This window comes from Urocampus carinirostris, chromosome 7, assembly GCF_059441175.1.
Source record: "Urocampus carinirostris isolate Australia breed hairy pipefish chromosome 7, RoL_Ucar_1.0, whole genome shotgun sequence".
NCBI lineage: Eukaryota > Metazoa > Chordata > Actinopteri > Syngnathiformes > Syngnathidae > Urocampus > Urocampus carinirostris.
In genome coordinates, this window is record NC_142355.1 from 575,989 (window position 1) to 598,614 (window position 22,626).

The 22,626-nt window shown below is 45.5% G+C and overlaps 2 protein-coding genes across 2 annotated transcripts in view; both read left to right on the plus strand.

The window, feature by feature from the left end:
* The window catches only part of zfc3h1 (zinc finger C3H1-type containing), a 43,547-nt gene extending 39,172 nt beyond the window's left edge, over positions 1-4,375 (plus strand). The window contains exons 28-31 of the mRNA XM_088339472.1: positions 704-906; positions 985-1,024; positions 2,359-2,421; positions 3,899-4,375. Of these exons, the coding sequence (XP_088195598.1) occupies positions 704-906; positions 985-1,024; positions 2,359-2,421; positions 3,899-4,033 (441 nt within the window). The 3' untranslated portion in view covers positions 4,034-4,375. The remainder of the gene's footprint in view (positions 1-703; positions 907-984; positions 1,025-2,358; positions 2,422-3,898) is intronic.
* A 2,623-nt stretch (positions 4,376-6,998) lies between these two features.
* rfwd3 (ring finger and WD repeat domain 3) lies at positions 6,999-21,882 on the plus strand. Its single transcript, XM_088339149.1, has 12 exons — positions 6,999-7,183; positions 9,333-9,559; positions 10,271-10,493; positions 12,686-12,847; positions 12,989-13,080; positions 13,146-13,260; positions 13,319-13,526; positions 14,093-14,255; positions 15,628-15,804; positions 18,398-18,612; positions 20,086-20,300; positions 21,628-21,882. The coding sequence occupies exons 2-12, from the start codon at positions 9,333-9,335 to the stop codon at positions 21,769-21,771; spliced, it is 1,941 nt and encodes a 646-aa protein (XP_088195275.1). The 5' UTR covers positions 6,999-7,183; the 3' UTR covers positions 21,772-21,882.
* The last annotated feature ends 744 nt before the right edge of the window (positions 21,883-22,626 follow it).

The window sequence follows — 22,626 nt, forward strand, 5'->3', positions numbered from 1 at the left end:
ACTTCCTCTGGCCTGAGAAAGTAGAATGTCTTTCTGGGAAAACTGCAGAGTCAGTAAAATCAAAAATGCCAAGCCGGCTTTTATGGCGTTTTGTCACATCTAGGGTAACTTACTTGACCGCATGTGATAGACGGCAGTCATATCTAAACTCCTCCCCCCTTTGTAGGGTGGACGGACTCACAACCAGACAGATAGAGACTTACATCCCAAACAGAAACTTTTTCACCACCCTCGCTTTGCTTGAGTGTGATATAAACAAAATACCAGATTTTCACAAAATGCAAGATGAAAAAAATACATGATGATGAGAAAATACAAAAAAGGAGAAAAAAAACGAGATTAAAAATAAAAGGTGAAAAGAATCATGTCTGAAAAAAATATGAGATTAAAAGAAGAAACTAAAACAAATACAAAATAAAATACAGAACAAAATAAATGACAAAAAATCCAGAAATAAGGGCATTTTCTATTTATCTAGATAGACATCTATCTGTCTAGAAATCTAGCCATCTATCTTATCTATCTATCCATCTATCTAGACATCTATCTATCTAGGCATCTCTCTATCTAGACATCTCTATCTAGACATTTAGACATCTAGACATCTTATCTTTCTAGACATCTATCTATCTAGACATTTATCTATTTATTTTGGCTCTCGCTTTCCCAAGCCCTATGCCGATGCCTTTGCTTTCCCGTTCAGGTGGTGGCGCTCTACCTGGGCTGCGCCGAGCCCTCCCAGCACGCCTCGCTCCTGGAGCGCCTCCATTACGCCATGCCGGGCAACGTGGCGCTGTGGCTGCGCCTGACGCAGAGCGAACTGGCCGACGGCAACGGCGAGCACGTCCGCTTTCAGGCCCGCGCCATGGCCAACAGCGCCCCCGGGTGTTTGCCCGCTTGGAACGTGTAAGCGCACTCGCACCCGAACCCGACAAAACGCGGCCGGGAAAACGCCCCACTGACGGGCGCCGTCTGTCCATGCAGAGCCATCGCTGTGGAGGCGGAGCTAGGGCACCTGACCGAGGTGAGCTTTGCGCACATGGGGGGAAGGGGGCTTCTTCAAGGGACCGCGTGTATTGGGGGTCCCGACGCAAAGTGCTTCCTAAAATTGCTCACTGAAGATTTCTAGGAAATGGGATTCCTTGGGGAGGCAGTTGCTAAGGAGATAGGGCGCTCTGTCTTGGGATCAAGAGGTCGCGGGTCTGGCCCAGATACGGTCTGCTCCGAAATATTTGGCGCCGGCTCCTGATTGGCCAGGAGCATGTTTCCCGTGTTAGGTGTTGGGCTAGGAGCTATGGTTTGGGCATCAAATAAGAGGCTTGAGCTTATAGTTCCAAGACGGGATTTGAGTTTGAGTTGGCAACTAGCTCCTTATTATGGCATTAAACTGAATTTAGGGTCCAGAAATGGGGTTGGGGCTAGGGGTTACCGCTAGACTTAGGTGTACGGTCAGGAACTTGTGTTTGAGCTCCGTGTTAGGGTTCCAAACCAAATGTAGGGTTCTGAAACAGTGTCATGGTTAGATGGAGAGCTAGAATTTGGGCTGAGTTTGAAATCGACTTTAGGATTCCAAAATAAGGTTGTGCATTGAAGGGTTAGGCTCTCGGTCCTTTGATAGACACTGGATTTCCTCTTTTAATGCAAAATTGGCTTTGAAAGTCCTTGAAAAGTGCTTGAATTTGGCAGTGAAAACCGTGTAGAAACTTTACTTTTGAAGGAGTTCTGTACGTCGGGTAAAGTTCACCTGACGTGACTCGGGAGGTGATTGTTGACATGGAATAATCCAAAGTAAGGACGCTTGAAGCCGTCTTCTGGTTAACTCAAACAGTTCATGGCCTAAAAATGCCGAACAGAAATACAAGTCCAAGGAATAAGCAACAAACCAGCGTCCTAGCTCGACGGTGTAGCGGAGCGGTCGAAACCCTTAGCCCTTCTGAGTTCGGATATCTGACTGACAACTGAAACTGACAACTGAAACGATCCTACCTTTATACCCTTAGCGATTCTTGTGCGCCACCCCGTGGACAAAAAAATAACAACAACGAATGACGCAAATGCATACATTTTGGCTCCTACGCCTATGACAGTTCCAGTCCTCATGAAACATATGTTGGCCTGGAGAGGGATGAGTGCCACACCGGGCTGTACTTGCCCAAGACGCACCACAGGAGACGGTGCCCCTACCGCCCGACGGACCTCATAACACACTTCCTGTTAATGGGTCAAAGAATGCTCCCTTTCCAATGTTAATCCGGTGATGCCTCAGGCCGGCAGGGGTTGGGTTTTTTTTTTTTTTTTTTTTTGCATCCTCATGACCGCGGGGCCGTCTTCCTGCCATGTGTTTTTTCTTGTGTTCAGGCTCGTCGTCTGGTGCAGCAAGCGCTCCGGCATCTCCCGCTCTGCGCTCGCCTCTGGAAACATGTAAATCACACACGCAACGCCAGGCACCCGAACGCACCGCCGGCCACCGCGCGACTCGGCCTCGCTCGTCATCCGTGTTCCCTCCGATGCCAATGAAAGCGGGCCTCCAAATTGACACATTCGTTTGCGAGCGAATTGGGACAGAATGACAGTGCAGATTGGAGTCGATATCGAGATCCGGGGTTCCTACGGGTGCTTGAAATCCTTGAAAATGCTTGAATTTCGGGTGAAGTGCTTGAAAATGCTCTAAATCGTCGCCATTGCCATGTTTCCCGGCAGTCTGACTTTATAGACCCATCGATAAATGAAGATTTATTTTTAAGTGCGTGAAAATGATGCTGACACGCATGACCCGGTGGTAGCTCGTCATTATGGCGTTGTCATTTGAAGCGACACCGCCCCCAAGTGGACGGCAGGGGTTCCCTGCAAAACACATGAAATTTCAATGACAATATTCACACTTCTACAAAGATATAGACAACAAATACAAAAAACAGCACCTCTTCAGTGCTGTCAATAAATGGCAAAATGAAACAAACAAATAACTATTTATGATTCTATCAATTTTGACGCAGATCTTTTGAAAACCAGGCAAACGTTATCAATTAAGCAAAACAAGAAATAAGAGATCAGCAGTCTCTAAGATGAAAAGATTGAATGCAATAGAGGGCGGCAGTAGCTCAGGAGGTAGAGCGATCGTTTTAGGATTAAGGGATCCCAGTTCGAATCCCGGCTTGTCCGTGTTACATGCCGAAGTGTCCTTGGGTAAGACACTGAAACCCCAATACCCCCAATAAGCAGGTTAGCGCCTTACATGGCTGCACAGATCACGGCTGCTATTGGGAAATGTGAAGCACAATGTAAAGCGCTTTGGGAAGTCATTGTCTTGAAAAGCGCTATAGAAATGCAGATCATTTCATTTTAATGTTTCAGAGCAGTCAATAGCATTCAAATGAGCTCAAATTTGGCTCATTTTTCAGCTCAATTTAAATAAAGTACATTCTGTTTTGGGCTTCCGTCTATAACCCAACACCTAAAGAGCTCTTTACCTGTTTTTAAGTAAGTGACGTATCAAAGCCGGTCTTGCAGAACGGTAGAATTCGTGTCAGTTTACAGCAGTCCATTGACACAAAAGATTATTGATAGGAACAGCGCAAAATAGCACCAAGTATGTGCTAACAACAAGATGGGGACTTTATCAAAGTCAATCCATTTAAAAAAAAACGTCCTTTAGGCCGGTCCTGGATTTCTTCTTTTGAATTTAATGGAATCATTTTGAAAATTTGGCCCGCAAAGCGCTTTAAAATCCTGCTGAATAGGTGAAAAAAAAAAATCATTTTCCATTCCCGGAAACTCCATTTTGGACACGCTCGATAATAACAGTTTGGATGGATGTCGCTAAGACCCGTAGAAGCTCAGAGGGAACATTGAGGGTAACCCCGCCCCCACGGTCTGCTAACTCCTCCCCCTCTGTTAGCTACTCCAATTGGAAGCGCGCGTGGGCGGCGCGGGCGCGACGGAACGCGTGGGCCGCGCCCTCTCCGACGGCCGGGAAGCGGGCGTGGACCTGACGGGACGGGCCAGCGCGGCCACCTCGACGGGCGACTCCTGACAAGAACGCGGCCTTTTCCGTGCCTTGGCCATCGGCCGAGAAAGCCGGCGCCCCCTGCTGTTCTACGTAAGTATGTCTGCTGAGTGACGTTTGCCTTGTCTCACTTCCCTTCTTTTCCTGCCGGGGGGCGTGGCCTAAGGACCCACTCGGCGGCATCTTGCCCGACTTTTTTTCAGTTTTTGTTGATTTTTTTGCAAAAGCAGACTTTTGTTTCGTGCCAAGCAAAAAAAAAAAAAAAAAACGCGTTTTGAGTCGGGCCTCGTGCAGGAAGTGACAAAGGCTGGACAACCTTTTCTATTTTTGTCAAAGTTTGTTTCTTATTAAACCCTTTTATAATCATGACTGCTTGTGTTTTTTGTCTTTTTTTACTTTGGATTTCTTCCTGTTGAGGTTTTTGAGTTTTTCCTTGCCCTCATTTAGGTTTTAGATCAGGGGATGCTGTCATAATAGTCTGTAGTCTGTGCAGCCCTTTGAGACTCCTTGTGATTAAGGGCCAAACAAATAAACTTGACTTCCTTTGAAGGTACCGGAAAAAAAATGAAAGCAAAGAGAGAAAGATGGAGTTGTTTTTTCTGCTTTTAGTAGAGCAGGAGACTTCCCAGTGAGAATTCCAATAAAAAACTTGTTCTATGAGAAAAGGCATCGCTGTTTCATAAATGCCTACTGTTGACAAAATACACATTGTATTGGCTACTCAAAACTTAATATATTTTATTTTATGTAAATACTTCTTAAAATATAATTTAGTCCTTTCCCCATGTCTTTTTTCAGCGTATTTTTCAATAGTTGGGCACTTTTATTGTGTTTCTGACGATGAGCGTGTGAGACCTCTGTCCCAAACAAACCGTCTTTGGACCACGAAGCCTGGGAACATGTCTCCTGTCTGAAGCAGACGATCTTTGAAACTGACGTCACCGTAAGTGTACAGTAAAGACACGGTAGGTTATTTTCACTTCTTTTTTTTAATTAAATTTTGCAATATCGGCATGAAACCGTCTCATTCCTAATTCCTAAATCAACTGCCATCGTTATTGGAGCGCCGGTTGTGTGTCTTGTCAATCCAAGGAGGGTGTTTAGTTTTTTTTTTGTTTTTTCAAATCAACATCCGGGTTGCGAGGCTTGTTGTGTCAAAAAAAATCGTTGGAGCTAAGCAGTTCCTTTGAGGTTTTTATAACGATAGCACAAAAAAAAGTGCACATAGACCTGTCTATGTCCTTATTTTTATTAAAAAGAACAAAACTTTGAGTGGCAAAGTCCCAAAACCCTACACTCACTCTATGACTGTTTGAACTACGAGATCTTAATCTAGATTTTGCAGGTGGTTTAATAAGATCCAGATTTTCTAGGCCTCTCCCTCGACAGTTGGGCAAAACACTACTTGGAACAATCTAGAAACTGTATAACAACTAAACGAATCCAATGAGATATCAAGTGAATACATTGAGGAGTATATAAAATTGAATCACGGTTTGGAAACTTGACAGATTTGCTTCATGTATTGCGTTCTGCCTTCTTATTGGCTAAACAGTCTCCCCGGAAATGATGATTATTCTGATTTTAATAATGGACACCTGCAAAAGAGATGGCATGTGATGCCAGTTTTTTAATTGTGCCTACTGCTAACAAAAATACAAAGGTCACCATTTTCAAAGGAACAATAAAGTGCTGCAGAAATCCATCGGGGAAAAAAGTGATATTGGATATGGTCTGGCCTGGAGCAGGGGTCACCAACCCCTTTTCCAGCTACTTTTTCTACTTATTAACGCCAAGGCCACCCACACTGACATACATTTAGAAAATAGTAAATGGTCTGTAAGTGCATGAAGAGCTCCCAAAGCGCTTCACAATGTCCTTCACACTTACCCATAAGAGCTTGCTCTGTCCACTCCACGCATCGGCTCGGTATTGCAGTACCTCCGGGAACGGTGCATTCGCAATGATCGCAGCAAGGCTTTAGGGCTAGGACCTTAGCTTGGCCTTTTGGCTGAGAGTAAGTGTCCCGGCTCCTAGGCTTTGTAGCGTATTATGAACTGACCGATAACGGATAATGAATAACGAAGATAGAACAATAACCCTTAAACCCCCCCCCCTCTTGGAACTTTGCCTACTGTGTCGCTGGTGCACTTGTGACTGGTCCAAGTTGCAATCTTCGCTCTCCAAAAGCTCCGTAAAGTAGGTTTTACTGCTGCCGTTAGTGTGTGTTCCTTTTTTCCTTTCACTACCGTTGAAGTAGTAAATTGTGTCTTTTCATTTGTGTTTTTCGCCGCGTGTCTTGCAATTGGAATATTATTGTGAGGATAGCTTTCCGTTGCGGTTGCCACTTTTAGTTGTTGTTTCCCAGGGAGCCTGACAACTTGTACTACTTATTCAATTGCTACTATTTTAATTATTGGAAACAGAATACAGACAAAGTAAAGAACAAAGGAAAGAGAGAGAAGAGATATTAAAAAAAAGGTAGAAAGACAAAGGAGGAAACTGAGTAAGAGAAATGGGATCACCGTCCCCTGATCTAAAACCTGCACGAGGGCGAGGAAAAACTCAAAACCTCAACATGAGGAAAATGAAGAAACCTTTAGAAGGGACCGCACGAGAGGTCATCCACCTTCTAGGATGGCTAGGCTGCAAAGAATGTTGCATCAACAAATAATACACAGATATTGCCAACATCAATATTGGCCATTCATAAGCTAGAGAAGAAGATAAAAGGGTAAAATAGAGCAAGGAAGGGAAGAAAGAAAGAAAGAAGGCCTAATCAGTCAACCACAAAAAATGGTTCACTAGGAAATCACAATGACCCAGCACTAGTGGGGTATTTTCACAACAGGTCTGCTGACACCTCAGCTATCCTCAAAGGGCGCCCGCAAACACCAAGGACCCCTGGCCCAGGAGAATGTCACCTGTCGCAAACAAGCGATCTTTGATGTGAACGTCACGGGAACTCTTACCACCAAGCCCAGGAGAATGTCATCAGTCTGAAACAAGCAATCTTGGGAGCTGACGTCACAGGAACCGGAAGTTGACCGCCGAGCCCGGGAGAATCTTATTTTCGTCACTGGCGACTATTTTTCTTTTTGTTTTGTTTTGGATCGGAACCGCAGCAGGAACCAGCGCCCAACCATGACCTAAAAGCGTTGCCGAACTCTACTCCTGGTCAGTAAAAGGAAAAGTTAGCTTGTATCTCTGAGTAGGACTCCATTTGGGTCCGTCCAGACGAAATCGCTCCTAGTCACGTGACACAAAGTCGTGTTTTTGCTTGTGTTAGATCATACAAACGTGTCGCCATAAGATGAGTTTTTCAGCTAGATTAAGTTGATTATTTGATCATTTCTCATTTAGTTGTTATTAATGCACTTATGTTCATCCACAGAAGTATTTACTTGTTGTATCCTTTCTTATCAGTACTTCCCCAGCAATGGTCTCTTCCCCCTCATCCTACAACCTTGACATCTCGGCAATGTTGTAAAAGGAGTTTTTGTTCACAGCAATTCTCAAAATGTAGCGTTGACCAAATTGTTCGAATGAGTTTTCTGACTCCATTCACCAAACACAATACATTCCTCCAACAATTTACGCGCGCTCGTTTCTCGAGGGAAAAATGATCAGGAAGCTGACATTTCCGCACGGAGGCGGATTTGTTTTCCCTAACAGAAGAACTAAGTGAACTCCATCGAAGACGGCCGAAGTGATGTTGGAGAGTGTGTGAAGCCTTCTTCTCAAGTCCTTTAGCTTTCTCTTATTGGGCCATCTTCTCCCCGTATAATGGTGTGCCGGCTCCTCCCGTGGGCGTGTCAAGGAAGCCCCCCGGGCTTCACAATCTCATCCACGAGCGCCTTGATGTCTGGCTTCCCAAAACAACACCGGGCCTTTCTGCCTCAACAGCGTCTGGGTGTGCTAATTGTGCTATCGGCAGTACGTCCCGTCCCTATAAACAACCTCTTCCACCACTTATGCCTGCCCTGAACTTTCACTGCTCGTTGAATAAAGGCACAGTCAGTAAATATCTATAAATGTAATTGGTAGTCCTTCGCATAAAATCCTTTATAGTCCAATGCATAGAATTCTTTATTATACAACGTTGAAGATTTAGCTATGTGCAGTTTTAACAAAAGTCTCCTGCCACTGCCCTGAAACTGTTCAGTCCGTTTGATTCCGAGCACCGCTCCTCCTTCACTCGGCCAGTGTCGCTTGCGGCATAGCGGCGGAGTCTGTGGAGGCTCCGGTGAATTAGCACCTTCGGCCCAGTCCGGTGTTTCTCAATTCATTCTGTCACGTTCCCCCTCGGAAGAAGAAATCCTCCCCTGACCGTCCCAAAAAGATCAGTGATTTTTTTATATAAAATAATGGAGACAAAACAACAGTCGCTCGATGTTGATGGTAAAACGTCATCTCCCTTCTTGCCGAGTCTACACCTTCACGCAGACTTTTGCTGAAGAAAAACCAGCGTCCTATCAGCGTGACTGGGTTCTCATGTCTTCAAATGACAGATTCATTTAATTGGTTTCATGCTGTCCGCTGCCAACACTTTTAAACAGGGTTGGCGCCGGTGCTTCAAATCCTTTATTTTAATGTCGCGGGGCCTCCCCGCTACTGGCCCGATTCAGATAGGCGACGGCACCTGTTTTCAGCCAATCAGAATGCAAGGCAGAAGACAGCCCCTCTTTTTGTGTCGCACACAACGCATGGCATGCTAGCAGCTTTGCCATAAGACGGATGGGACCCGAAGCCAGATTTCTTCCTTTGAAAGTACCAAAACAATTGAAAAGAATTCCTTGAAAGTGCTTGAATTTGGCTGCGAAAAGGGTGTACGAACCCTGTACGCAAAAAAAATATCTCCCTGATTTTCTTCGAATACGTGAACTTAATTTCAATACGACCGACATGGCTGATATTCACTTGAAACAGAAGTGTATAGAAATTTTAGCTCGCGAGTCGAAAAGTGAGGGCCCTCCTGTTTTGGAGCCAGGTTGACGAATACATGTTATGGTAATAGCTCATCGCTCAGCCTTCCACTTTAGCCAGCTTTGTATGCTCTCACTCAATCACAAACACTTAATTGACAAACTAATGTTATGATAAGAGCTAATATATCAGTCTCCACCGGGTGGGTAGCTTTCGAGGGGGAGAGAGAGGCTCGACTGCATCTGAGCCTCAATGCCCGTCGAATGTCAAATTGCCAAGTTTTCGTGCTAATAATCGACCGGCCCGATAATCGGCCGACTTCTCGTCTCCGGTCGATATCTCGGCTAAGAATCCCTCCTCAACTTTTGTCTGTCTACTCGTTTTGCTGTGTGGCAATCAGATGGAAGCGATGGAGGTGGACCCCCTGGTGCGGAGCGCCGCCCCTGTGGTCATCCTCTCGGACTCGGGCAGCAGCACCGACGTGGAGGAGAACGAGGAGGAGGCGGAAGGTGGGCAAGAGGGGTCCCCGGGGCCACTCCCGTCCCTTGCTGCCCGGCCCCTGGAGCCGAGGGCGGAGAGTGTCGAGGCGCAGGCCACACCCCCACGGAGGCAGCTCAGGCAGACCAGGTTGTGAATTATTTTTTTTTCTTGTCTATTTTTTACCTTTTACCATGTTTCCTTTGTTCACCTTATTTTCAATTTTCTCTTTCCACTCGTTTTCTTTTCTCAACTATTTTCACTTTTTTCTGTTTTTCTTTTTTTTTTTTTCTTCTTTTCCTACCTTTTCCTGTTTTTCTTTCCCTCCTTTTTACTTTTTGCTCCTTTATTTTCATGTTTACCCCTTTTCCCTTTTTATTTTTTTTTCTCGCTTCTCTTTCCTAATTTTATTCCCTTATTCCCTTTTACCCATTTTCCATTTTTTCTTTATTTTTTAAATCCTTTTCCCCCTTCCATTCTTTCTTTTTCTTTGTATTTTCCCCTTATCCTTTTTTGTCATCTTTCCGCTTTTTTCTCATAGTTTCTCAATCTTTTGCTCTTTTTTCCCCTCATTTTATTTCCTTTTTCCATTATGTTTCTTTTTTTTCTCCTATTTCTTTATTCTCATGGGTTCCCCTTTCCTTCCCCCCCACCCCTTTTTTCCTCTAATGTTCTTAGATTCTTTTTTCTTTTTCCTTTCATCTCTTTTACCCCTTTTCCATTTTTTATTGTTTTCATCCTTCCTTATCTTCCTTTTTCTTTTTCTTTTTTTTTTCATTTGCGGTTTTACATCGGATCGGACATCTTTGCCCTCAAAAACGTAACAAAGGGGAATTGTGATTTTCTGGGTGTCAACCGCAGGGTGCGCTTCCCCAGCCGGACGGCGCCGCCGAGCCCCGACTCGCCCGGGGCCCGACCGCTGTCCGAGGGCCCGGAAACGGGCAGATCGGACCGGGAGGGGCCGGCCCCTGAGCCGCCGGGCCCCGTACGGCCGGCCCCGCCCGCTACCCCGCCTCCTTCAGAAAAAGTCGACGGACACGTGGAGGAAAAAGGGGGCGGAGCTGAAGAAGCACCTGAATCGCAGGTAAGGTGACAAGGGGCCAGAAAAACGGACAGAAAACCCGGATGCTCGCTCGTGCCGCGCCGCGTTCACAAATGCTGGGAAATAGCGGCGCCCGGCGCCCTTGTGGAAACGAGTGTCTTGTACACACGGGGTTGCGGGTTCGATTCCCAGGCAAGACGACCAAAAATATTCGGGCGTCTTTGGTATCTTTGTTTTCCTTTCTCGTTCAATCGAACCCCGGCTCCGTTCCCTAACCTGAGGGAGGGCAACCCGCGGCTCAGGAGCCGCCTGCTGCTATTTAGCCCCAAACCCCAAATTTTGGTTTTCATCTGCGTTCTGCCTGAGGACAAAGATGCCACGCAATGCAGTCAATACCTCCAACAAATATGACGTTTCAAGTATGAGCGCACTTCTCCTTCGCTTGTGTTCCTCTCTCTTGTGTGCGGCCCCGAGTCCCTCCCCTTTTCAAAGTGCCAGGTAGCAAACCGGCGTGTGTGTGTGTGTGTGTGTGTGTGTGTGTGTGTGCGATGGGCCACAGACCCCAAATAACTGGGCAGAAATCCAACCGAAACTGTATTCATGTGATTTGATTTCCTTCACCTTTTCAAAAGATCGCTATTTTAACATGCTGCATTTTATCGCACTCCAAATGAAATAATCCCATCTTTACTGTACCACAGTTAAATGCCATTTCATCGTATCTATATTATAGTACTATAATAGCGCACTGATCCAAATAGGAGAATAGAGATGACTTTGGCATGGAAAAAAAAATCTTCTGAAGATCAGTAAGAAGTGTATAGGCCTTTGCCTCGTATGACTTCAGCACATATGCATATGACTGCACCGGTGTCATTTTGGTCCATTCTTCTTCCGGCCCCCTCCACAGTTCCCAGATCGTGGCGGCTTTCTCGTCTTTGTCGCCGAGGATTTTCCGGAGGTTCTCTTTTGGGTCGAGATCGGGACTCTGGGGAGGCCGTGCCTTTCGTTCAAGGAAATTCTTTATAGCCGTTTTGCTTTGTGACGCGGAGCATTGTCCGGCACGAAGATTGATTGGAGCGTGAAGGCATGTAAGGAACCAAGAAAGTTTGCCACGAGGCCCCAAACCATGACAATTCCTCCCCCATCTTACGCTGTCTTTTGACACACTTTGGGTTTAGTCTTTCTCCAATGTGTCACACAACATAATGCTTCCCGTTTGACCCAAATCGATTTGCTTTCATCACCGAATTAGGCTCCGGACCAGTTCTCCTCTGTCCACTCAGCAAAGCTCAGTCTAGCTTTTTTCTTTTTTGTGCTAACGAGAGGTTTGGCGACTTCGGTCTAAACGGTCTGAAACGACGAGACGGATCCTTACCACGTTCAGCACCGAACCGGTGCGGAAAGGATGTCCCGTTGACATCCTCGGCAGTGTCCTCTCTTGCATCCGTCTTCTGTGGACGACCAGCCTTCTTGGGCCATTTGAACCAGTTTGGAGTAAAGATCGGATGTTCTTGAAATGACAGATTTGGAACCATCGACCGGTCTGGCTATGACCGATAGGGTCATCCATATTTTGTTTCTTTGGGAGCAGACCTTATCGCCTCGCCCCAAAACATAAAAACAAGATGCAGGGAGATCTTGGTGGGAGAGGGAGAGCCGTTTATTCATCTTCGTGCAAAACAGAGTTCTCATTCGTCTAAGAGACAATCAGCTTTTTATATCCTCGGACAACATCTCATGATACTTAGCGAGTCCCCTCGCGATGACGCGCTTGTTTTTCCCCAGAATGTTTTCGTCCTGTTTCGATTCTCCAAAGTGACACAATTTCCAAGAACATCGTTGGGGTCGGCCTGACATCTAAACTCCCATCAGTTTGCCAGGGGAATGTTGTTATTCCGCAAGCTAATCCAAACCAAGCGGGTGTTTTTATTAATAACACTCGCTGACATTTAAACTCGGGCGAAACAATCCTGGAATTTCCCGTCTAAACAAACGCGTCCTCATTATGTCGATAAGCTCCGATTTCGTTAACCCGCGACACTATTATTTCAGAACGATTCGATCGAACACGTTCTCTAATTTTGATCTCTGGTTTTGTCTTGTTCATTACTTTATAAGGCTCCTGACAAACTTGAGTTTTGTCTGGTCCAACATGGCTCTTTCAACATTTTAGGTTGCAGCCCTAAAACCCTATTCAAACATCTTTTACGGCGCGTCTTTTGGTGTTTCAGGCGTCGGAGGAGGGCGAAGGCGACACGTGCAGCATCTGTCTGGAGTCTTGGACGTCGGCGGGCGAACATCGGCTGGCCGCTTTGCGCTGCGGACATCTTTTCGGTCACGTTTGCATCCGAAAGTGGATCGCCGCGCAGCGCTCCGCCGCCAAATGCCCGCAGGTGACTTTCATCCTTTTTTCCTTCCTTTTTTGGTTTTGACTCGAAGTCTCCGTAGCGTGCCTTTCGACGCTCGTTTGCGATCGCGTGACACTGTCCCTTTAAGTGCGGGCGGGGTTTGACCGTTGTTTGGTCTCCGCCCAGTGCAACAAGAAGGCCAAGCGCTCGGATATCGTTTTGCTGTACGCGCCCAAACTGAGAGCCGTGGACAACGGCCAGAACGAAAGCCTCAAGAGGTGCGAGCGCCCACGCGGAAGGGCCGGTGCCGAAGCCCCCGCCTGACCGTCCGCGTTTCCTTCAGGTGCCTGGACGAGGAACGGAGTCTGAGGAGGAAGGCGGAACTCCAATCCGAACACTATAAACTCAAGCTTCGGGTGATGGCCGACCAATACGGACGGGCTCAGCGGGAGCTGCAGGTGAGTGGGCGGGGTCACGCGAGTGGGCGGGGTCACAACTGATCCTCGTGTCAATCAGGAGATGCGGGCGCGGATGGCGGGGGCCGGCCTCGCCTGGTCGCCGCCCCCCCCTTCGCAGGGATCGGTCGGCCAGCCGGCGGCGCCCTACGCCTTCCAGGAGGCGGTCCTGGTTTCGGCCAATGGGGGCTGTCGGGTCCTGGCGCACAGTCCGGAACTCAACTGCTTGCTCGCCTCGCAACCTTCCGCGCACGCCGCTTTACTTCCTGGTGAGACCGCGCCCACTTTTCTTCTAACTCGGGGGGGTGACAAATTTTCAGAGGGGCGGAGCCCGGAGAAAAATACTTTTCCCTATTTTTTTAATGTTTTCTTTTTATTTATTCCCCTTTTTCTTATTCATTATTTTATTTCCTTATTTCCGATTTCTCTTTTTTATTGTTCTCTTCTTTTTTCTTCCCTTTTTTCCTATCTTTCCTTTTCACTTTTTTTCTTTTTCTTTCTGTCTTTTATTTCTTCCCCTTTGACCTATTTCTTTTTCATTTTTTTTTCCTCCTTCGAGATGGGGGAGGGCTCTCGTCTTTGGGGACTAGAGTGACACCAAGGTTATTAATAGGCCCGTGCTTGCTAAACGGGATTTCTTTCATCGACGAATAAACGCAGCTTGTTTACCGGCGAGTTAGCTTAGCCGAGAAACCCCCTTGCTTGCTTGTTACCGTCACGATGGTCCCGTCACCTGACGGGACCTGCCCGATCGGCTCCTGCCGCCGCCGATTCAAAGATGGCCGGCGGTCCCGGTCAGTCTGGATTTACGGTCTTTGTTTTTTGTTTTCGCGAGGTTGGGGAGTGAAGAAGGTCAACCTGTGGCCGTCGCGCTCCTCGCAGTACCTGGCCATCCACAGCGGGCAAATCCGAGGATTGTGCTTCAACACGCGCAACCGAGATGGCGACGGAGGCCTGCTGCTCTCCGCATCGCTGGACGGAACGCTCAAGCTCACCAGGTGGCGCCCAATTCCCTCTTTCCTTGACTTTGTACTGGAATATGACAGCGTGCCAGGTGACCCGATCGCCTGGAGACGGACCGCCCTGATTCACGCGCAACAACAAAATAAGAGATGACGAGCAAAAACACCAAAAAAACAACAAAGTCATTAACAATAACGACAAACTAAGAAACTAGAAGTCAAGTGAATTCCTGTTTATTTGTTTGGTCCTCCCACGAGCGAGTCTAGCGCTACTAACCTAAACTTCCCATATGTAATAACTTGTGAAGCTCTTTGAGACTCTTTGTGATCAAGGGCCAAACAAATAAAAATGACTTGACTTGACTCCTTAATCACAAAGAGTCTCAAAGGGCTGCACAGACTATTATGACGCCATATCCCGTGATCTAAAACATGCATGCGGGCAAATAATACACACATTATCAACATAGAATCTAGGTTATTCATATGCTATAGAGTAGAAGTGTGTTTTAAGCTTAGATTGAAACATTTCCACCGAGGTTGCAGATCGGATCTCAGGGGGAAGAGCGTTCCACGGCACCGGGGCCCGGATGGAGAACGCTCTCGAACAACAACTAAGAACGTCACCAAACTGAAGAAGACGACGACGAAATAAGAAGCAACAAAAACGACGACCGCAAACTAAGAAAGGACACCACCTAAGGAAAACAACAAATTGAGAAATCAACAAAAGTAAATAACAATAACAAAATAAGAATTGACACAAAAACAACAGAGAAACTGAAAAACACCAAGAAACGAAGATGCAAAAAACAACAGCGACAGAGTCAAAAACAAAACGACAACAACAACAGCTAAGAACGACACAAAATTTAAGAATACGACAACAAACTAAGAAGCAACAAAACAACAGCAAACTAAGAAAGGACAACACCTAAAAACAACAACAAATGAAGAAAACGACAAAGTCAATAACAACATCAACACACTAAATGACAATAACAAAATAAGAAACCACACAAAAACAACAGAGAAACTCAAAAACGACTAGAAACTAAGAAGCAAAAGTTAAAAAACAAAACAACAACAAACTTAAAAAAATGATAAAAAGAAGTTAAGAAACAACAAATTAAGTAAGATAGACAAGAAATTGAAAAAGAACAATTCAACTAAAACGCAACAACTCAAGGAGATGACAACCACCCAAGAAACAACTAAAAACAACAACCAAGTAGGAATCTAAAAAACAACAACAAAGACAAAAACAAAACAGACAATAACAACAATAAAAAATCAAAAAAGTAACAGTTCCCAAAAAGCTGTCAGAGGTTATGCAGACGGACAAGAGCAGAAGATGATAGGGGCGTGCACACGAGTCAATGGTTTGTTTGTTTGTGTGTTTCTTTAGCCTTTCAAACAACGCAGTGGTGCAGACCTTCAACGCGGGCAAGCCGGTTTGGAGCTGCTGCTGGTGCGACGACCAACCTCGCTACGCCTTCGCCGGACTCAACAACGGATCCGTTCTCCTCTACGACGTACGCCAGACCAACACGCACCTCCAGGAGCTCCTGCCGCCCCGGTCCAGGTACGCTCCGCATTTCGGAGCAGACCGTATCTGGGCCTCGCCCCAAAAATATACACAAAAGCGCAGAGAAGTTGGACGGAGAGGGAGACGTCGTTTATTGATATTCGTCAGCGTTCTCGTTCGTCTAAGAGACAATCAGCTTTCTTATACGCTCCGGAGCAGACACATCACGTGTTGTTTTTCTCTTACTGGGCGCATACTTCCCGGAATGGACAATGTTTTTCTCAGAATGTTTTCGTCCTCTTTGGATTCTCCAAAATGACGCGATTTCCAAGAAAATAGTTGGAGTCGCCCTGACCCAGCCAAATTCCTGTCAGCTTCGCAAGCTTCGCTTTCTTTAAATTCGGGAGAAACAAGCCTGGAATTTCCTGTCTAAAAAAATATGTCCTCATTATGTGGATAAGCTCTGACTTCATTATTCAACGACACGCTAACAGGGAAGCTAGTCCAATTTCAATACATTGTCAGGTCCAACCCCTTAACGTGCTGACGGGCCACTCGCGGACCCTCGGACTGTCTGTAAACTCGCTGACATCCTTCGTGCGAACTCGTCAGATTCCAGATACGATTTTTAACTATACTCATCGCAGAATCGTCACCCTCGGTCTCGAACAAGATACCCCATAACCGTAAAGCCGGCATAGCTCACCAATCACGTCCTCTTGTAGTCAGCTGATGATAGGATTCCCCGCAGAAATGGACTCCTTACTTCCGGGACCATTCAGCGAATCAAACCGTGTCAGATGTTGACTCACCGAAACACACCATAATGCCGACGGATAAAATAAAAAATCCGCCTAAAAGCCTTCCTGCATGGTTAGACAATCCTTTTTGTAATCGGTACGTTTTTCTCTATAATTACCCTTAAAAATAAACAGATGATTTCCAATATGGACCTTTTGATGGACACCACTCTCGGCCAATGGCGGGTTTGATTTCACGGTGGACAGCCTGTATTAGCCTATAAGGGCCTGTTTGATAAGAGGTAGCTCCGAATATCTTCAGCCAGTGGTAACCAAAAGGAACGATGATGGACACATTGGTTAGCCAATGAAATTGAAAAAGACCAATACATAGTTCATGTATTTCTGCTTTTTTATTCCAATCAATGTTTTTGAACTGAATTCCGTTTTTTTGTACCACTCATGATTCATTCATTGGAACCATTTTTGTTCCCATTTATCAATCTTTTTGGGTAAACGCTCTGAAATATTTTTCAACCATTCTGCAATTCCAAAGCATTTAGGATTTGTAGAAATATTTTCCTAGACCCATTTCTTAAAAATATGATGAAACCGTTTGGAACTTTATGAAATATTTTTCAACTGCTGAGCAATTTCTTATCATTTTTTAAAAAGAGCCATTTAGGAATTACATTTGAAAGAAATGTTTAGAACATTTTGAAATAATGAAGCAAGTTTCAACTCAATTTTCATCTTTTTTTTGTTCAATATGATGACAGCATTCTAAACTATTGTTAAACCATTTAGCAACTTTCAAAATACTTGTAAAAATTTTTTCCTATTTTGAAAATCTCTTCAAACCATTGAACAACATTTGACACGTTTTTAAACCATTTAGAGCACTTTGAAAGCATTTGTCTAGAGCAGGGGTGCCAAACTGGTTTTAGCTGGGGGCCACAAATGCTATCAAAAAATCTCACGGGGGCCGGACTAGTAAGTTGAAGAGAAAGAGAGAGGGAGAAAAAGACAGAGAAAGGGAGGGAGGGAAAGAGAGAGCGATAAACAGATAGGAAGAACAAGGGAGACAGAGTAACAGTGAGAGAAAAAGAGAGATATGAATGGAGAAGAAGGGGTAAATGAATAGAGAGAGAAAAAGAAAGTGAAAAAAGAGAAAGATAAAAAGAATAAGAGAAGTGAAACGACAGAAAGAAAAAGAGTCAGCGGGAGAAAAAGAAACAAAGTGAGGTGAGAGAGAGGGAGAGGTGGAAAAGGGAAAGAAAGAGGGTGAGAAAGAAAGAGAATTAAAGTGTAAATTAGAGAGAGAAAATAGAAAGAGAGCAAGACAGAGAAAAAGAAAGAGTTAGAGAGTGAGAGAGAAATAGAAAAAGTAAAAAAGAGAGTGAACAGGAGAAAGAAAAAGAGGGAGAAATAAATTTTTAAAACAAGTGAGTCAGAGAGAAATGGAAAACTATGACCACAATTGTTTTGCAAATGTTGACTGGCTTGGGTGACATGCGGTGGAAATATTTAAAACGACGGCTCATTTTCCTCTTGCGCTTCTCTCACTGTCGTCTCGCGGGCCGGATTTAAACCATTGCTGGGCCTGATCTGGCCCGCGGGCCGCCTGTTTGACACCATTTATTGTTTTGCCTTTTTAAAAATACATTTAGAGCTTTTCTAAAATGTTTTAAAGCCATTTTCAAACCATTCAGGATTATAATAGAATAAACTGATTTGTTATTTTTAAAATACTTTCTTTAAATGTTTTAAGCCATTAACCATTTTGAAGCCAAACTATTTGAACCATCGAGCAATTTTTCAAACATGTTATAAAGCATTTATGGCTTTTGTTTTCAAAAAAAGGAATTCAAACCCTTCAAAAATCTGTTTTTGTGTCTTTTTGTTTTTAGGACCCCGGTGGTGTCTCTAAGCTACGTCCCCCGGGCCGATTCCGCCTCCTTCCCGTGCGGCGGTCTTCTGGCCGGCACCCTAGACAGCGCCCTCTTCTGGGAGCAGCTGGACGGCGCCGCCTACAGGTCTCACGTGCTCCCCCTGGAGGCCGGAAGCTGCACCGACATCCAAGTGGAGCCCGAGAGCCGCCATTGCCTGGTCACGTACAGAGCCGGTCAGCCCAATGAAAACACTGTATGGCGGGGTCGCTGTATCCCGGGGCTCCAAACTCCTCAAGAGTATCGTCTCGTATAGAAGCCGTAAAATCTTCTGTCGGCGTAGACCGCGGCTGTCAAAAACAGGCGGCCCGCGGGCCAGATCGGACCCGCTAGGGGATTGAATCCGGCCCGCGAGACGACACTCAGAGAAGCGCGAGAGAAAAACAAGCTGCGGGTTGAAATAGGTCCACTTGATGTTGCCAAAGCCAGGTGGCCCCAACAAAGACACTGTACTTGTATTTATTTCTCCCCCTCTCTCTCTCTCCCTCTCTCTCTTGTCCTCCTTTTTCTCTCACCTTCTATCTCTCTCTCTTTCACTTGCTCTGACTCTCTTTTTCTTTCTTTGTTCCTCTTCTTCTCTTTATCTCTGTCTTTTTACCTTCTTTGGCTCTCCCTTCCTTTTTTCTGTCTTTTCTCTCTCTTACATCAACCTCCTCCTCCCCTTCTCTCTTTCTATTTCTGTTTGGATTTCATTTTCTCTCTTTCTTTCCCCTTCTCTCACTATTTCTCTTTATCTCTTTTGTTTAACATTCTCTCTCTCTCTATCTATCTTTCTCTTTGTCCCACCCTCTCTCTTGTTCCCTCCCACTCTTTCTCTTATTTCTTTCTCTCTTTTTCTTTCTCCTCAATCTAATAGTCTTTCTTTGTTTCTTTCTCTTTCTTTCTTTGTTTCTTTTTTCTTTCTTTCATTGTTTCTGTCTGTCTTCTTTCTCTCCATCTTTTCATTCTTCCTTCTTTCTTTCTTTTTTTCTGTCCATCTCTCCTTTTCATTCTTCCTACCTCATTAGTCCGGCCCCTGAGAGAATGTTTGTTCTGTTTTGTGCCACAAGCTAGCGTAGCAAGTTTGCCCTTCAAGATAGCACTGCAAGTTAGCAACGCAAGCTTGAAGCTAGCGCCGTCAGATAGCCACACAAGTTTGTGCCGCAGGCTAGCGCTGCAAGATGGAAGCTAGCATCGCAAGCTTGGAGCTAGCATGATAACTTAGCATTGCAAGCTTGAAGCGAGTGCTGCAACTTTGAGCTGCACAATAGTACTGCAAGATAGCGATACAAGCTAGCAACCGTGCTAGTAACACGAGCTTTAACCTAGCACTGCAAGCTAGCAACACAAGCCAGCAAGGCAAGCTTGAACGTAGCGTTGCGAGCTAGCAATGGAAGTTTGAAGCTTGCACCACGAGCTTGCTCTCCAAACTTGAGGTACTAGCTTGCAGCGCAAGCTTGAGACTAGCGCTGCAAACGAGCAGGTAGTGCTGCAAGCTAGCACCACAAGCTTGAAGTTAGCGCTTCAAGCTAGCACCACAAGCTTGAAGTTAGCGCTTCAAGCTAGCACCACAAGCTTGGAGCTAGTGCTGCTAGCTAGCTGAATGCTAGAGTGGCAAGCCATCGCCCGGACGCCACCATTTTGTGATGCGTTTTTGGCTTTTTTTCCAGGGGGCCTGCACCCGAGCGTGCGCTGCGTGCTCATGGCGCTAACGCGGACGATTTCCGTCCAGGACGGCGACTCGCCGTCTTGTTCCTGCTCGCCCGTTCAGACTTTTGTGGCCGGCTCCAGCAGCAAACTCCTCACCAAGAACGCCGTCTTCGCTAGCCCGAAAGGGGGCGGGGCTTTGGTCTGCGCCGGGGACCAGGAAACCCACTCCACGCTGGTACGTCAACTAACATTTACCATCTGGTTATCGGGGTTCGTACGGGTGCTTGAAATCCTTGAAAATGCTTGAATTCGAATGTTCTGCTCAAAATTGTTGCCATGTTTATTGTCTTACTTTACAGACCACGCAATAAATGAAGATTTTTTTTTATGAAGTGCGTGGCGTGATGTCAATGTCATGTGAAGCGTCACCGCCCCCTTCTTGTCGCATCTAAGAGGACAGCTCTTTTTAGAAAACCGGCTCTTACAACTCCCAAACAGCTCCTCAGATCTGTTTTCTTAATGTTTTATTATTATTGATAATAAATCGTTATATTCGAATTTTTTAGTCATTATTAATTATAAATGTTTTGTAGTGGATCCCTTAAAAACTTGAAATATAAATCAAAATATTGTTAGGTACAAAACAATTTGAGTTTTTCGCACACTGAACAGATCGAAAACACAAAATCCCTGAAAACGCAAAACAATATCATTATAATTATGAACTCTTAATAATAATGCTCTTAATAAATGACAAAATGCAAAAGAAAAATAAAGTATTTACAATTTACTCTTCACCAATTGAGATCATTTCCAATGAAAAACACGCAAAATATATACATTAGAATAAGTGAAACAAATAAAATTTTCATTTTCATTTATTTGACTTTTCACCTAGAGCTTGTGCCGCAAACTACGACCGCAAGGTTGTGCTGAAAGATAGCGACGCGAGCTATCACGCTGCAAGCTAGCACTGTAAAGTTGAAGCTAGTACCGCACGCAAGCACTGTGGGCTAGCACTACAAGGTCGAAGCTAGCACCGCAAGCTAGCAACGCGAGCTTGAAGTTAGTGTCACAAGATAGGGCTACAAAATAGCGACGCAAGCTAGCGCCCCAGGCTAGTGACGCAAGCTAGTGCCCCAGGCTATTGCCCCAGGCAAGTCCTCCAGGCTAGCGACGCAAGCTAGTGCCCCAAACTAGCGACGCAAGCTAGTGCCCCAGGCTAGTGCCCCCAGGCTAGTGCCCCCAGGCTAGTGCCTCCAGGCTAGTGCCCCCGGGCTAGTGTCCCAGGCTAATGCCCCAGGCTAGCGACGCAAGCTTGTGCCCCAGGCCAGTGCCCCAGGCTAGCGACGCAATCCAGTGCTCCAGGCTAGCGACGCAAGCTAGTGCTCCAGGCTAGTGCCCCAGTGTAGCGACGCAAGCTAGTTCCCCAGGCTAGCGACGCAGGCTACTGCCCCAGGCTAGTGCCCCAGGCTAGTTCCCCAGGCTAGTGCCCCAGGCTAGGGCCGCTAGCTATTGCCGCAAGCTAGCACAAGTGACACCAGTATTTTTGCCTTTTCTAGGTGTGGGAAGCGTCGAGCGGGGCGCTGCTCCAGAAGCTTCCTGCCGACCTGCCCGTTCTGGACATCTCGCCCTTCTCCGTCAACGGCGAACATTTCCTGGCAGCGCTAACCGAGAAGATGCTAAAGCTATACAAGTGGAAGTGAGACTGTCCATATGGGGTCAAACGGATATCTAATAACCGTTGACCCGTTTATTTTTTAACTGTTGTTCTATTGTTTGTTTTTCCAGTCAATAAAACAAAAGAGCTTTTTTTATTTTACGTGTACTCGGGTCTCCTGACTTCGAGCGTCAAAAGTTTGCGAGGGGTACGGAACGCCGTATGATCACACGACCCCGATTTTAGCTGACCTGCCGGCTCCCCGTCGGTCGACGCGATCTTAGGGTTTTATCGGTACGAGACCGAATTTGGATTTCATTTCGGCTAACGTTCCCGCTCGGAGCCTTCGCTCGAAAAACGACGTTCTCCCGGTGATTCCGAGGGCCGAGAAGAAATCCGCAGGTTCGAAAGCCTTCTCTATTCGGGTCCCGATGCTGTCGAACGGTGTTTCGTAACCTTTTCGTGGCCAAGGCACACATTTTTTTCCTTCAAATTTTTTTTCGTCAACATTTATTACAAATAAATTCCCAGAACCAATTTTGTGTATTTAGGGCGTCACAAAAAACTCGACCGAAGCTTTTCATCCGGGGCCGTTTACCGGCCCCAATATTTCAACAAGAATTTCAACTTTCACTTTTTTATGGCTTTCTTGTTTTGATCTATTAAGGAAATGATATGATTTATTTCCATCTTTTGAATGAAATCATTTAGAATGATAAACAAATATCTGTAACCCATATAACCATTTTACTTTTTTTGTTTTTGTTTCATGAAATAATTTAAGCAAATTTTTTAAACAATTGGGCAATATTGAAACCAATTTTTCTAAAACTCAAACATTATTTGAAAACATCAACTTTTGAAGCATTATATTTTCAAGCCCTTCATCCATTTTAAAAAC

Coding starts and splice junctions, on each gene's coding strand:
- rfwd3 (XM_088339149.1), top strand. CDS start 9,333: ATGGAAGCGATGGAGGTGGACCCCCTGGTGCGGAGCGCCGCCCCTGTG. Junction 13,081..13,145: donor CAGAACGAAAGCCTCAAGAG/GTGCGAGCGCCC, acceptor CGTTTCCTTCAG/GTGCCTGGACGAGGAACGGA. Junction 13,261..13,318: donor GGGCTCAGCGGGAGCTGCAG/GTGAGTGGGCGG, acceptor CGTGTCAATCAG/GAGATGCGGGCGCGGATGGC.